The 13283-nt window shown below is 39.9% G+C and overlaps 5 protein-coding genes across 5 annotated transcripts; 2 read left to right on the top strand and 3 right to left on the bottom strand.

Moving 5' to 3' along the window:
- Positions 1-646: 646 nt before the first annotated feature.
- SPAR_D07110 (carbonyl reductase (NADPH-dependent)) lies at positions 647-1681 on the top strand (the record flags this gene model as incomplete). Its single annotated transcript, XM_033909852.1, has 1 exon — positions 647-1681. One exon carries the CDS (start codon positions 647-649, stop codon positions 1679-1681), a length of 1035 nt encoding a protein of 344 aa, XP_033765743.1.
- Positions 1682-3209: 1528 nt separating this feature from the next.
- FDC1 (putative phenylacrylic acid decarboxylase FDC1) lies at positions 3210-4721 on the bottom strand (the record flags this gene model as incomplete). The annotated part of the gene is made up of 1 exon (XM_033909851.1): positions 3210-4721. One exon carries the CDS (start codon positions 4719-4721, stop codon positions 3210-3212), a length of 1512 nt encoding a protein of 503 aa, XP_033765742.1.
- A 445-nt stretch (positions 4722-5166) lies between these two features.
- Positions 5167-5895, bottom strand: PAD1 (phenylacrylic acid decarboxylase PAD1; the record flags this gene model as incomplete). The annotated part of the gene is made up of 1 exon (XM_033909850.1): positions 5167-5895. One exon carries the CDS (start codon positions 5893-5895, stop codon positions 5167-5169), a length of 729 nt encoding a protein of 242 aa, XP_033765741.1.
- A 1200-nt stretch (positions 5896-7095) lies between these two features.
- On the bottom strand, positions 7096-8805 carry STL1 (glucose-inactivated glycerol proton symporter STL1; the record flags this gene model as incomplete). Its single annotated transcript, XM_033909849.1, has 1 exon — positions 7096-8805. One exon carries the CDS (start codon positions 8803-8805, stop codon positions 7096-7098), a length of 1710 nt encoding a protein of 569 aa, XP_033765740.1.
- A 2881-nt stretch (positions 8806-11686) lies between these two features.
- On the top strand, positions 11687-13216 carry FIT1 (Fit1p; the record flags this gene model as incomplete). Its single annotated transcript, XM_033909848.1, has 1 exon — positions 11687-13216. One exon carries the CDS (start codon positions 11687-11689, stop codon positions 13214-13216), a length of 1530 nt encoding a protein of 509 aa, XP_033765739.1.
- Positions 13217-13283: the final 67 nt, after the last annotated feature.

Raw genomic sequence — 13283 nt, 5'->3', positions numbered from 1 at the left:
GTACTATCAAGGCTTCATCGTAAGATTGCAAGAAGACAATGAGGCCCTTTCTGGAGGCATCGCTACTGCACACCAATTAAACAAAACCAACATTGTATAGTTACATGGTACGATTCCTAAGTTGAAAGAATTATGCATTAAAAAATCATACACCATACCGTCTCAGGTCAAACATTCTTCCTCAAAGTCCTAAACTTGATATGTGCACGTGCTTTTTGCTTACCCTCTTCGGTCTGAGCTGTAATCCAGCATATTTATTTAGAGTGCTACAGAGAACATGCATGTATGCAACCACACAGTGTCATTATCATTTTTACTATAGAGGGCACTTAACACTATGCAAAAAATAAAATTTACAATAAAATAAGCAAAGCAGCAAAGCTAGAGATAAACGCGCATTTTGGTATGAAAAGAAATTTTTTTTTTTGGCTAATATTCATTTATAGCCGATTATGATATAGGATGAGTTCCTGTCAGCTTCATCACAAGTTCCATTTCAATTCTTTTTCTTCTTCATTGGAACTTTTGAGGGATATTTTTCAAGCATACAAACGTCCCTGTACTGCGCTTCCTCCTTCTATCCAATTGACATATTACCATCACTTTCTACTCGCAGAAAACTAAAAGCTTTCCTTCCTTTCACTCAATGTCTAATTCGGTTCTTGTTTCTGGCGCCTCAGGTTTTATTGGTTTGCATATAGTGTCGCAATTGTTGAAACAGGATTATAAGGTTATCGGAACCGTGAGATCTCATGAGAAAAAGGCAAAATTGCTAAGACAATTCCAGCTTAACCCTGATTTGTCCTTAGAGATTGTTCCTGATATTTCCCAACCAAATGCTTTCGATGATGTTTTAGAAAGACGTGGACGCGAGATTAGGTACGTTTTACATACGGCGTCTCCTTTTCATTATGATACTACTGAGTATGAAAGGGATTTGTTGATTCCCGCACTAGAAGGTACAAAAAACATTCTAAACTCTATCAAAAAATATGCAGCTGACACCGTAGAACGCGTTGTTGTGACTTCTTCTTGTACTGCTATTATAACCCTTGCAAAAATGGACGATTTCAATGTAGTATTTACAGAAGATAGTTGGAATGAGGCAACATGGGAGAGCTGTCAAATTGATGGAATAAATGCCTATTTTGCATCCAAGAAGTTTGCTGAAAAGGCTGCCTGGGACTTTGTAAAAGAGAATGAAGGTCATGTTAAGTTCAAACTGACAACCGTCAACCCTTCTCTTGTTTTTGGTCCCCAACTTTTCGATGAGGATGTGCAAAGACGTTTGAATACCTCTTGTGAGATAATCAATGTCTTGATTCATACTCCAGTAGATGCCAGCATTCCCGATCTTCATTCCATTTTTACTGATGTAAGGGATGTGGCCTTAGCGCATTTGTATGCCTTCCAGAAGGAAAACACTATTGACAAGAGATTGGTTGTGACTAACGGTAAATTTGGAAATCAAGATATCTTGGATATTTTGAACAAAGATTTTCCTCAACTAAGAGGTGTTATACCTTTGGGCAAGCCTGGAACAGGTGACCAAGTCATTGACCGCGGTTCAACTACTGATAATAGCGTAACGAAGAAAATAGTTGGTTTTGAGTTCACCAGTTTACACGAAACTGTCCATGATACTGCTGCCCAAATTTTGAAGAAAGAGAACAGATTATAATCGCATACTATACATAACCTATTATTATCTTAAGCAAAGAAAGAAAATGAGCGTACAGTCACTTTTTAGGTGAATACCCGGCACTTCAATTCCTTGCGACTCTCTTCACAATACCATATAATATCATTATCTCATTAGACTAATCTTAATAAGAACTTTTATAAGGCAAAGAAAAGACTGAAATTATGGATGCTTAGGTTAGGAAAGCGCGCAAGTCGTGCTCCTCTTGAATGGGTATACAATGGTAGGCAGTGGTGTGGTGCCATATTCGTTCGGGTGGTATCTGTGTGTGATGTTCATACGATGTATTTGTGACTTTTTTTTCGATTCTCTGAATGGCTTATTCTTCATCGTGTAATATTTGATCAGAGATCGGGTGATATTAAAGGGCCATATTGCGACAGATGGAATTTCAATGTAGATTAGATGACATAATGTGGTAAGATTATTGCACAGTTACTTATAGAGCTTATAGGAGCAACATACACAGCATCATGTCGATGATGCCTACTCATTTCACGATATTTAGCCCATTCTTATTGTTGGTACGAGTAGTAATTAATAGCGACATGGGTTGCTATGGTAACCATCTAAATGCTTACATCCTATATTAATGTACACCTCGTATACGTTTAAGTGTGATTGCACCTATTGCAGAAGGAATGTTAAAAAAGAAGCTCAGACAATACTGAAACTGAGTTAAAGATCTATTAGTTGAACATGATATGGTAGGTACATATATGAGGAATATGAGTCGTCACATCAATGTATAGTAACTACCGGAATCACTATTATATTGGTCATAATTAATATGACCAATCGGCGTGTGTTTTATATACCTCTATTCTATAGTACAAGAAGACCCATACTTACTCTTCATTAATACTATTATTAACCTCTAACTATCAACGCTTATATGTAATGTTACCTTGAGACGACCAGTTACCCAAACAAGAAGATGAGTTCACAAGCATTCATTAGTCACGTGTTGCGAATGTGCAGTAGGCTTTAAACATCTTTGTCAAGCTAGAATTCAAATTATCAGTGACAAAAAAAATAATAGCAATTACAAATAATCTATGCCCATATACGGCTATATATATAATCACCACTTCTAAAACTTATTTCATCTTGGTGCAGTATAATGGGCTGCAGGAACTGATCTGAGGTGTTAAATAGGTAAAAAAATCATCCTATCATTCATCTTTTGCATCAACTAATATCTGGCGCATTGTTTTATGTTCCAATAACATTATCGTACATGATGTTAAAAGATAATAAACTATAAAGTTCCAGCCGCTAGCCGGGGCCCCCTAGGAGAATATCAATAAATATGATTTATGTTCGTGCTGTTTTCATGAATTCCCGAATCCTCGACAACTTCTAGTACATATTTTATACATAATATTATCTTTACTTCCTATCAAATATGCACATCAAAGTCGGCTCACTGCTCGTAATTACAAACAAACTACCATAATTTGTAAATTGTTTGGAACAGCCAAATCAGAAGAAATTTGACAAACAATTATTTGTATCCATACTTCTTCCAATTTTCATTCACTTTATCAACTAATTCACTTGGATATCCCTTTTCAAAATTACAAGTGATGTAGTCAAAGCTGCGCTCATACTGCTGTCTAAATATGCAATTAGTAACGCACTTTCCACCTTTCATAGTCTTACTTCTAGATGACTGCGAAACAAAGGGAGCCAAAGGAAAAGAAGTGACATCGTCAAAGGCCACCTGGTCTGCAACAGGCGTGTGTCTTGTAACATAGGCCCAGATGACTTCTTTAAAGTTAAATATGTCGATATCATCTGCAACTAAGACTATTTCATGGACGATAAATCCAACTTTTGCCCTAAAGTAGATATCACCGACCTTCTTGCAAAACTCTTCAGGTGTGGTCTTCAATGCTTGCAGCCCTTTCAAGTCCACCTTCAAGACAAGCCAAAGAGCCTGAGCCTCATACGGCATAAAGGCATCGAGAACTGGCAAGCCGGATTCAATAGCAAGCTCCTTGGCCTCAGTAGCCACTAGTGAACCAATCAAGGTGTGAGTTTCATCCGTACAAAGACCTGGGTTCGATACAGGCAGAATAGCATTTTCTCTGTAACTCATAGCTTTGACAGTATACAATGGACAAGGATGGCCTTGGCTTTTGAAAACATATCCATGCATCTCACCAAATGGGCCCTCTAGATGTGTATCTGTTAAGGATAAAGTACCCTCAAATACCATCTCACTCGTTGCAGGAACCATTAAATCGTTAGTTTCACATTTTACTACTGGAACTGACTCACCCAAGATTGCGCCCACATAATCCGATTCAGAAATACCTTCAGGGATTGGCATGGAACTAACTAAAATGGCCGCTGGGGGAACACCAAAACATAAAGCGAAAGGAATTTCATTTCCTTTGCCAATTGCTGCCCAAGAGTCGGCAATCTGTCTAATGTGCTGCGGTTTGATTACCAGACCAGTGATATGTTTGTCATCTACAACCATACCTCTAGCAATTGACCAATTAGTCCATTTTTTGTCTGGAGTTTGTAGAATCCACATCCCATACGTTTGCAAGTATTTTCCACCGTCTGAAACATGTAAATATGGCGTTGGCAGACTTTGTAGATGGATTTTATCTTCGGAAAGTATATGTGTCTTGCAAGGCGCGGATGACACAGGAACAGTAGTTGGGGGAAGCGGTTCCTTCTCCTTACATTCCAGCAAATAATCTATGATTCCCTTGATCGTTGTCTTTGGGTCAAGCCCTAGATGATGGGCAATTCTACCATGATCTCCTTTCTCCTTACTTCTCAAACCGGCTGGACAACCCAAAATGCTAAAAAGATCTTTCGAAGCACCTTTGACATTTTTGAATAATGGAGCTGGTAAGTGAGATTCGTACGCTTTCCTCATGATTGCACCTACTTCTAGATTTGGATCTATCTCTTCAGTAATTTCGATTAAGTCATCTTCGTCTTTTAGAACTTGGATAAAGTCTCTGAATTCTAAAGCTGGATTCAGCTTCCTCATTTTGATATGTAAATTGACGATTCTTTGAAGTTGGTGATGTAATAATATCAAGAACAGAGCGTTTTAGAGGAAATTGAAATCAAGAAAGATATATGGTGTTCGTTTACATTCTCAATATCACGAGCTTGTCCTAATAGGAAAAAGTACGCTACCACGGCGGTCACTCTGACATAAAATTACGTGCACAATTTGAACATTCGTAAAAATATGCGCAAAGATTGAAATGCGTATTTAGTAAAGTATTGTTTTACCGGTATTTAAGCTGACGTTTAAATGGGTAAGTAAATGTACAAATATCTGGGCTTCAGTTAGAATGATATCAGCAGGTACGGTTTGTATTTCAGCTGCAACAAATTTATTCAAAGGAAATATATAAAAATCCCAGAAAATAACAAATCAACTCTATTAATAGTTAAATAACATAAGAAAATGCTCAGGAAAAGTACTACTTGCTGTTCATTCCTTCCCAGCGGGGAAAAGTGTCAGCGTGGATACCAAAGCAGTCTAGGATTCTACCAACGCTTTGCTCCAATAGGTCATCCATGCTCTTGGGTCTTGTATAATATGCAGGTACCGGAGGAAAAATTATAACACCTGTCCTGCATAAAGACAACATGTTTTCAAGATGGATAGAGGATAAAGGGGTTTCCCGAGTAACTAGTAGTAACTTACGATTCTCTTTAATCGAAACATCAGCAGCTCTTGTAATTAGATCCTCTGTAAAACCGATTCTGATCGCAGCTAGCGATTTCATAGAACAGGGCACCACAATCATACCATCATGCTGGAAAGATCCGGATGAAATGCATGCAGAAACATCGCGAATCGAGTATGTTTTGGTTGCTAAGGCCGCCACGTCATGCGGTTCCCAGTCTGTTTCATATTTCATTGTCGCTGCACCCCATTTTGATATTACCAAATGAGTCTCCACGCTCAATTCTTTTAGCACTTGAAGAAGTCTGATTCCCAATGCAACACCAGTCGCACCAGTAATCGCAACAACAATTCTCTTTGGCCTTGGAGGCGAAGTTGATACCCTAGTTACATCCTTTGATAGTTTATACGAAAGGAAAGATGATGAAGTTGAAATGGTTCTATTTAGCAAAGGAAATCTAGCAAAAACGCCTGTAGTTTTGAAAAAGGCTAAATTAGCCCTGCTAGGCAATAGGAACATATCTATCAATTGAGGGCCGTTGGGTTCGTTGGGTTGCGGAGGGTAAAGTCAATTTGTATTCGCAGCATCAAGTTACATGCAATTTTATCCGTCACTAATCTTAAACACGCTGAGTCGAGTATACTTTTTTTGAGAAGTTTAACGGTAAACAGGAAAGGCGGGTCATTTTTCTGTATTAACTTTTCTTTTGGAACAACATCTCATCATTATTCGAAAACGATAGAGAATGCCACAACGTAAACCATTTTATGTAAAAACCAAATTTGGATATGTGTGTAAAGTCTGTAAATGCTTCCAATGTCTGATATGGCGTTTATTGTGTGATATGTCCAGTATTTTGGTTGCCTTCACACGTACGATTTCATCTTTTGCGATTGTTGTCAAGAGTAGCTGTGGTAAACTGCATTAGGCGATGTACAATGCCGCTTATCTTGTTTTTGATATGCGTATAAAATGCTGCTAGGTTTTGAGGTACAGAGCTTATGTCGGGCCAGCGCTCAAACTTAAGTTGGACCGGATTCTGCTGATATCAAACTGGCAAAGGCATAAAGAGCATAGGCATGAGGAATAGACCACTGTAAAGCTCTGTTACGATATTATTGTTTAAAGCCTTGCACTGTATTCATGGCAATTTAGAGATTTTGCTCCAAAACCCCCTTTGCAAGGGGAATAACAGGGCGAGAACACAGAAAGTGAAAAGTTGTGGTTTTTTGTATGTTGCTGTTAAGTCACGGTACAATAGCTCTTTGGATCGTGTCCCATCAGGAAGGATGAATTAGAAATTCGTAGGTTAGTATAGAACATCCGTAGCGTCACCCTGCTAAAATACTCTCACCCTGATATTCAGCATCTTCCGCTTAAGTTCTCCGTCTTTGCTCCAATGCAATAAAACGTCCCCCCCTATCAATAAAAAAATACTATGAGAATACTTTTTTGGAGTATTATTACATTTTGGTAAATATCAAGACTACAGGGGTCGGACTAGGTTATAAGCTTTTTTATTGCTTTTCCGACAAGCGGAAGAAAATTGAAAAGATCATACTTTCTCCAAAAGAAAGATTGGCAGGTGGATGAAAAATAGTAAAATTGTATAGTAATATGAATATTATTTGTGCTGCGAGGAATATATATAGACCCTGCAAAAGTGCTTCTTTAAGTAAAGTACAAAATGAAATTGTGAGTTCGTAAAATATGTATGAATTAGCTTTCGGAATTTGCTTTATCATTAACTGTATCTTCATTTTTGATATTTGAGGAACTAGATGAGTTGTCGCCGTTAATCTGGTTGTAGGTATCTTCTACTCTATCTTCAGCAAAGTCATCCTTTTCCATTTCGTCGTCGTAGGAGCCTAATGCATTAGCATGATCTTCGACTTCCTGTAAGGATAACTTAGGCAAGTGGTTGGCAACTCTCCATGGTTGAGTGCCATCTTCGTAAGCCTTAGCAAAGATGATGTCGATTTCTTCCAAACTTCTGCCGGCAGTTTCAGGGTAGAAGAAAAAGATAACTGGAATGTATAAATAATTCATAACAGCAAAAAATAAGTAGCAACCCCATCCCGACTGTCCAATAAAAATTGGAGTGAACATGACAACTGCAAAGTTGCACAACCAATTAGTGCATGTAGAGAAAGCATTTGTTGATGCGCGAACTTTCATAGATGCAATTTCTGGTGGGTATATCCATGGCAATGATAACAAAGATAAACCAAAAAATGTAATGAACAAGAATAAGCCGACGGCAGCACCTCTTGCGTTCTCTTTGTTCTCTTTGACCAAGCATGCAAATGTAATTGTGAATGAAACTGCTTGACCTGTGGCACCCAATAAAAACAGTTTACGTCTACCTAGCTTTTCAATTAGGAAGAACGAACCAATAGTGGATAGGGCATAGATGGTTGCGAAGACCCCACCTATGATCATTGATAATCTATGGTCTAGTTTGATCGTTTTGTTGAATAACACAGTAGAGTAGTAGATAGCAGCGTTACAGCCGGTAAATTGCTGGAAAAATTGCGTTGAAGCTGCAATCAAAGCCCTCTGTAGATTTTGAGATTTACCTCTGGAGAACAGACTAGACAGTGAATGCTTCTCGTGTTTGGTCCTGTTAACAGCATCGTGAAGCATAGCAACTTCTGTTATAACTTCTTCATCATTTGGATCCGTGTCATCTAGTGTTCCCACTAAGTAGCGAGCTTCTTCAGTTCGACTTTGAGAAATTAGCCAACGTGGCGATTCAGGTAATTTAATCATGAAAGCGAGCAGGAAGAGTGCAAAAACGATTTGCATTGATACGGGGAACCTCCACTGAACAGAGCTATTCGTGTAAGAAAACCCAAAATCAATCCAATAAGCAATCATAGTACCGAACGCGATTGTGGAACCTTCTAAATTGACCAGCAAACCTCTATTTTCTGCCTTGGACATTTCCGATTGCCAAACGGGAATAGTAGATGTATTCAAGCCTGTTCCAACACCTGTGACAACTCTTCCAACGATAAACTGGCCCAACGCCCAGTAATCACGGAATGCACACGTAGAAATAACAGCACCAATGATGGTTATTATAGAACCCATCAAGATTAATGGTTTCCTACCAATTCTTTCTCCATAGAACATGACGAACAGCGAACCTGCGAAACAACCTAATTCATAACAGGATGTAGTAGCGCCCTGCACTACAGTTGCGTGTCTGTCGTGATCCCCATTTTCTTTAGTAGCTGGGAACTCATAGTTGAATTGTTTACCCGTTATTAAACTTGCCATCAGCCCTTGGTCGTATCCAAACAGTGAGAAACCTGTCATAGATGCGATTGTAATGAAGTAGCGCAACTTTTGACCAGTAAGTCCCCAGTGACTGGTTCTGCTCATAAATCTGCCTTTAAACTTAGAAAGTTTTGAATCCTTCATGCTCAGAAACCTTTTATGCTCTCTTTTTCTTTCTTTATTCTTGCGTACAAATGAGAATTCATATACAAGATAGTTATTTAGAATCAAGAAAGGACCATAATTCATACATATTTATATATTATGAGCGTAGCTACTCCTGAATTGCAATTCTGACCCTCTGAGACCAAACAGCGTGGAAAGGACAAAATTGAAGCTAAAAAATCTCACTTAAACTTTCTCAATTTCCCTGTTTACTTGCTTTTCCTTGCGAACGTCCCTAATGAAAACCCTACCAAGGTGAACCAATGCGGTTCCCTTACCGGGATCTGCACTCGGTCAGATTATTGCTATCGCGAGGCAGCCAAGTGCAATAGCTACACCTGGCGAGAATAATCAACCAAAAACGGTGCATGGCCCGAGAAACGCTGTACAACCGTTATCTCTTTCTGACGTAGTGGATGGCTGGACACTTCGTGCTTATTTTATTTTCATGCAGTGAACAGAGCCGCTCGAACAGCAACATAGCGCCGAATACCCCGCGAAACGGAGATGCTACTCAAATGCAGGTAGTAAATGGCATCGCCGTGGGGTAAACGGCAACCGCAAAAGGACAAAACCGAACCCTTCATCCCAGTTAAAATGACGCAAGATTGAGTCAAAGTGAGCCAAATGGGTCAAACGCACTGAAGTAGTGGGACAAAATTGCTACATTTGTGACAACGGCTCTTATTTCGTCCGTACGTCCGTTATTGCTGTGTATAGTGTTTGATGATTGGCCTATTTCAACGAGAATGCAATGGATGGTGTCTCCTAGCCTTGGCAATGGGTATAGGTAGTACCTTCTGCAGCCCTCTAATTTTATCTTGGCCGCATTCTGGTTGTATCCCCTTATGGTGATGACGTACTCGATGTACATGATTGTGGGGCATTGTTTGCCAAGGAAAAAATGGCCATATGTATAATGGAGAATATGGATCAATACTGTCAGATCGCCCGTGATATCCAAACTGAAAGGTGCTTCTTTGCAAGAATTGTAAAAACAAGTATACAGAGCCATTGCAGATTCACCTGCGAAGCGTCATTAGTAAGTTTTGTATTTTCGGGTAGTTTTCCTCGGCAAAGCTTTCCAAACAGACAAGAGGAATTCGCAATGTCTCAATGTTTTACTTCTTCGAACACACTGTAAGACACTCAAAGGCTTCGCGGCATTCATTTTTTTTATTTGATGTAGACAGTTCGATATCAAATACAATGTTGCACGAATATTTGATCATGGTGAAACTGCCGTGCTGATCGCCTCTGCGTATGGTGGTCCTTTGCTCTTTCGATGTTTAGTTTTCAACTGTGAAACATCATTTGATGTCGAGTATGGCGTTGAAATGGTAAACACATCCACATCCCCCAAGCATGTATTATCAGTAGGGCTATTATTTCAACGTGCTCACTTGGTACCGTCGGATAGCGTTGCATTTTAATCTGTTCTTCTATAAGGTTCTTTATTTTAGTAGAAATAATGCTATGCGAGCAAATTACCCAGGTCAATTAAATGATGGAGTTATTGAACCTTTTTCTTTTATCTGGCGATCTTCTCTGTTTTAATGTTGAGTAACTTCTTTTTCTTTTGTCTAAGAACTTTCGGACCTTTCCTTGGAGCTACATGAGAATTAAAATGATGTATTAGCATCACACTAAAAATCCTTACGACCCCACTGTCAACCTGTACTCCTGACGAGTGAACTTATTCGACCTTCAATATTCCAATTTTCTTAAACAAAATCGACTTTTATAGGCGATTGCAGAATAGTTCTTCTGTCCAATTACCTATAAATGTTCAAACCCGAGCTTGAAAGAACAGTTATCTTTCTTCTTTTCCATTCTGCACTGTGCTTTCCAAACGAACCTAGTTAGTTCTGCTTTATCTTCCACAACTGGAAAACAGATTATTGTACGTGCGCATAATTTCAGATTTTACTTATTTTCTTTCGATTCCTTTGCACTAGAATCAGCAAAATTCTTTCAAGGTGCCTATCTATATAGCGTGTGGGCCTCTGAACCATGCACAACTCTAAAACCCCGGAATAACAGATACAGGAAAACGACTGGCCATAACCGGAGGTACAGTGGCTACACAACGCTACTATATAATACAATAACAAGGTAAGTTAGCCACAAACATCTATCTACCTGCGTATTCCCATATTGCTTCATGTTACTTACCACATCGATTACTTGTAGTCAACAGAGAAAACTATCGTCCTTTTATTTCCACTGATTATTTTACTCTCAAGGACTATCTCATAAGAAGCGTTAAAGGAAAGTAAAAGGGGCAGTTGTGGAAAAAAGAGCCAACTGGTATAATAAAATTAAGAGATCATATTAATCGGTTTATAAATTGCTATTTCCAAATGATACTTTCAAGAGTAGGTTCTTACTATGAAATACTACTCGCCCGATGAAAGTGATCGCGCTGAGCACTTTTTTGAGCAATCGGGTTTAGTCTTTTGATGGTCATTACCTCGTAGAATTATCACAAGATAAAAGAAATAAACAGTGAATGGTTACCAATTACAATCAGAGTTTAAACAATCCCACACGCTTTCGTTTTTAACTATGCCGTGCACCCTGTTCTGCACCCTGTTTGTTCCAAACCGCGCTGTCGCATTTTGGCATAATGCAATGACAGACACCTCAGGGCTCAATACCAGAGTTCCGGGAAAGGGTGCAAAAAATGGATATCTAGTTATTATTTGGCACTCGTATACCATTTTTTAAAGTGAATATTTGCACTATTTAAACTAATACTTATTCTAACCATCGGATGTTCCTGATTAGATTGTCTAATACCAGAAAGCTCATTCCTTCGCTTAAATAATAATAGTAATAACAATAGCAATACCCGAAAATGAGATTTTCTTCCGCCTTAGCACTATCTGCTATTACCGTTGCCGCCCTGGGCGAGAGTATTACTACTACTATCACAGCCACCAAAAATGGACACGTCTACACCAAGACCGTCACTCAAGACGCCACTTTTGTATGGACTGGCGAAGGTGAACGTGCTCCTGCTGCTACCTCTGCTGTAACTTCTGCTGTATCTTCCGCTGCTAACTCTGCTGTATCTTCCGCTGCCGAACCTTCAGCCGATGAAGGTTCTGGTTCGAGCATAACTACTACCATCACAGCCACCAAAAATGGACACGTCTACACCAAGACCGTCACTCAAGACGCCACTTTTGTATGGACTGGTGAAGGTGGACGTGCTCCTGCTGCTACTTCTGCTGTAACTTCTGCTGCTATAACTTCTGCTGCAGAGCCTTCCGCTTCTGCAGAGGGTACCACTACTGATGAAGGTTCTGGTTCGAGTATAACTACCACCATCACAGCCACCAAAAATGGACACGTCTACACCAAGACCGTCACTCAAGACGCTACTTTTGTATGGACTGGTGAAGGTGAACGTGCTCCTGCTGCTACCTCTGCTGCTACCTCTGCTGTAACTTCTGCTGTAACTTCTGCTGCTATAACTTCTGCTGCAGAGCCTTCCGCTTCTGCAGAGGGTACCACTACTGATGAAGGTTCTGGTTCGAGTATAACTACCACCATCACAGCCACCAAAAATGGACACGTCTACACCAAGACCGTCACTCAAGACGCTACTTTCGTATGGACTGGTGAAGGTGAACGTGCTCCTGCTTCCACCGCTGTAATTTCCGGTACTTCTACTCTTGAGACTTCTTCTTCTGCTCCTGAGATTTCTTCTGCTGAGACTTCTTCTGCTGTTCAGACTTCTTCTACTGCTGAGATGTCTTCTACTGAGACCTCTTCTGCTGTTCAGACTTCTTCTACTGCTGAGATGTCTTCTACTGCTGAGATGTCTTCTACTGAGACCTCTTCTGCTGTTCAGACTTCTTCTACTGCTGAGATGTCTTCTACTGCTGAGATGTCTTCTACTGAGACCTCTTCTGCTGCAACAATCTCTTCTGCTCTCCAAAGTTCGGCTTCTTATACGAGGGCTTCTTCCGCTGTTTCAAAAATCTCTTCTACTTCTAAAGCTTCATCTGCTGTTTCAAAAATCTCATCTGCTTCCAAAGCTTCTTCTGCTGTCGAAGCATCTACAACGACATCCTCTAAGTCAAGTATCACTACTGTCGTTACTGCTACTAAAAATGGGCAGGCTCGCACAAAGAGCGTAACCCAGGATGCTGAGTTTGTTCATACTGGTGAAGGTAGCAACGGTGGGGCATCGGGTTCCTTTGCAAGCTCAAAAGCTATTTCTTCTATTCCAAAAGTTCCAACCACCACCGTCGAGACTTTGACAAATGGTAAGTCATCCACCACCGCTCAAGTCGTGAATTACACCGGTGCGGCTGATTCCATCGCTGCTGGTACGGGTTTGATGGGCGCTGCGCTCGCTGCTGTTATCTTTTTGTAGTTTCTGCTAACAAACGATACACATAAACAACATTTTTGAGCCGCTCGTGGTCTCCTTATTTTTCAAA

Source organism: Saccharomyces paradoxus, chromosome IV, assembly GCF_002079055.1.
Source record: "Saccharomyces paradoxus chromosome IV, complete sequence".
NCBI classification, from domain to species: domain Eukaryota; kingdom Fungi; phylum Ascomycota; class Saccharomycetes; order Saccharomycetales; family Saccharomycetaceae; genus Saccharomyces; species Saccharomyces paradoxus.
Note: the sequence above shows the minus strand (reverse complement) of the source record. Positions and strands in the feature narration are given on the sequence as shown.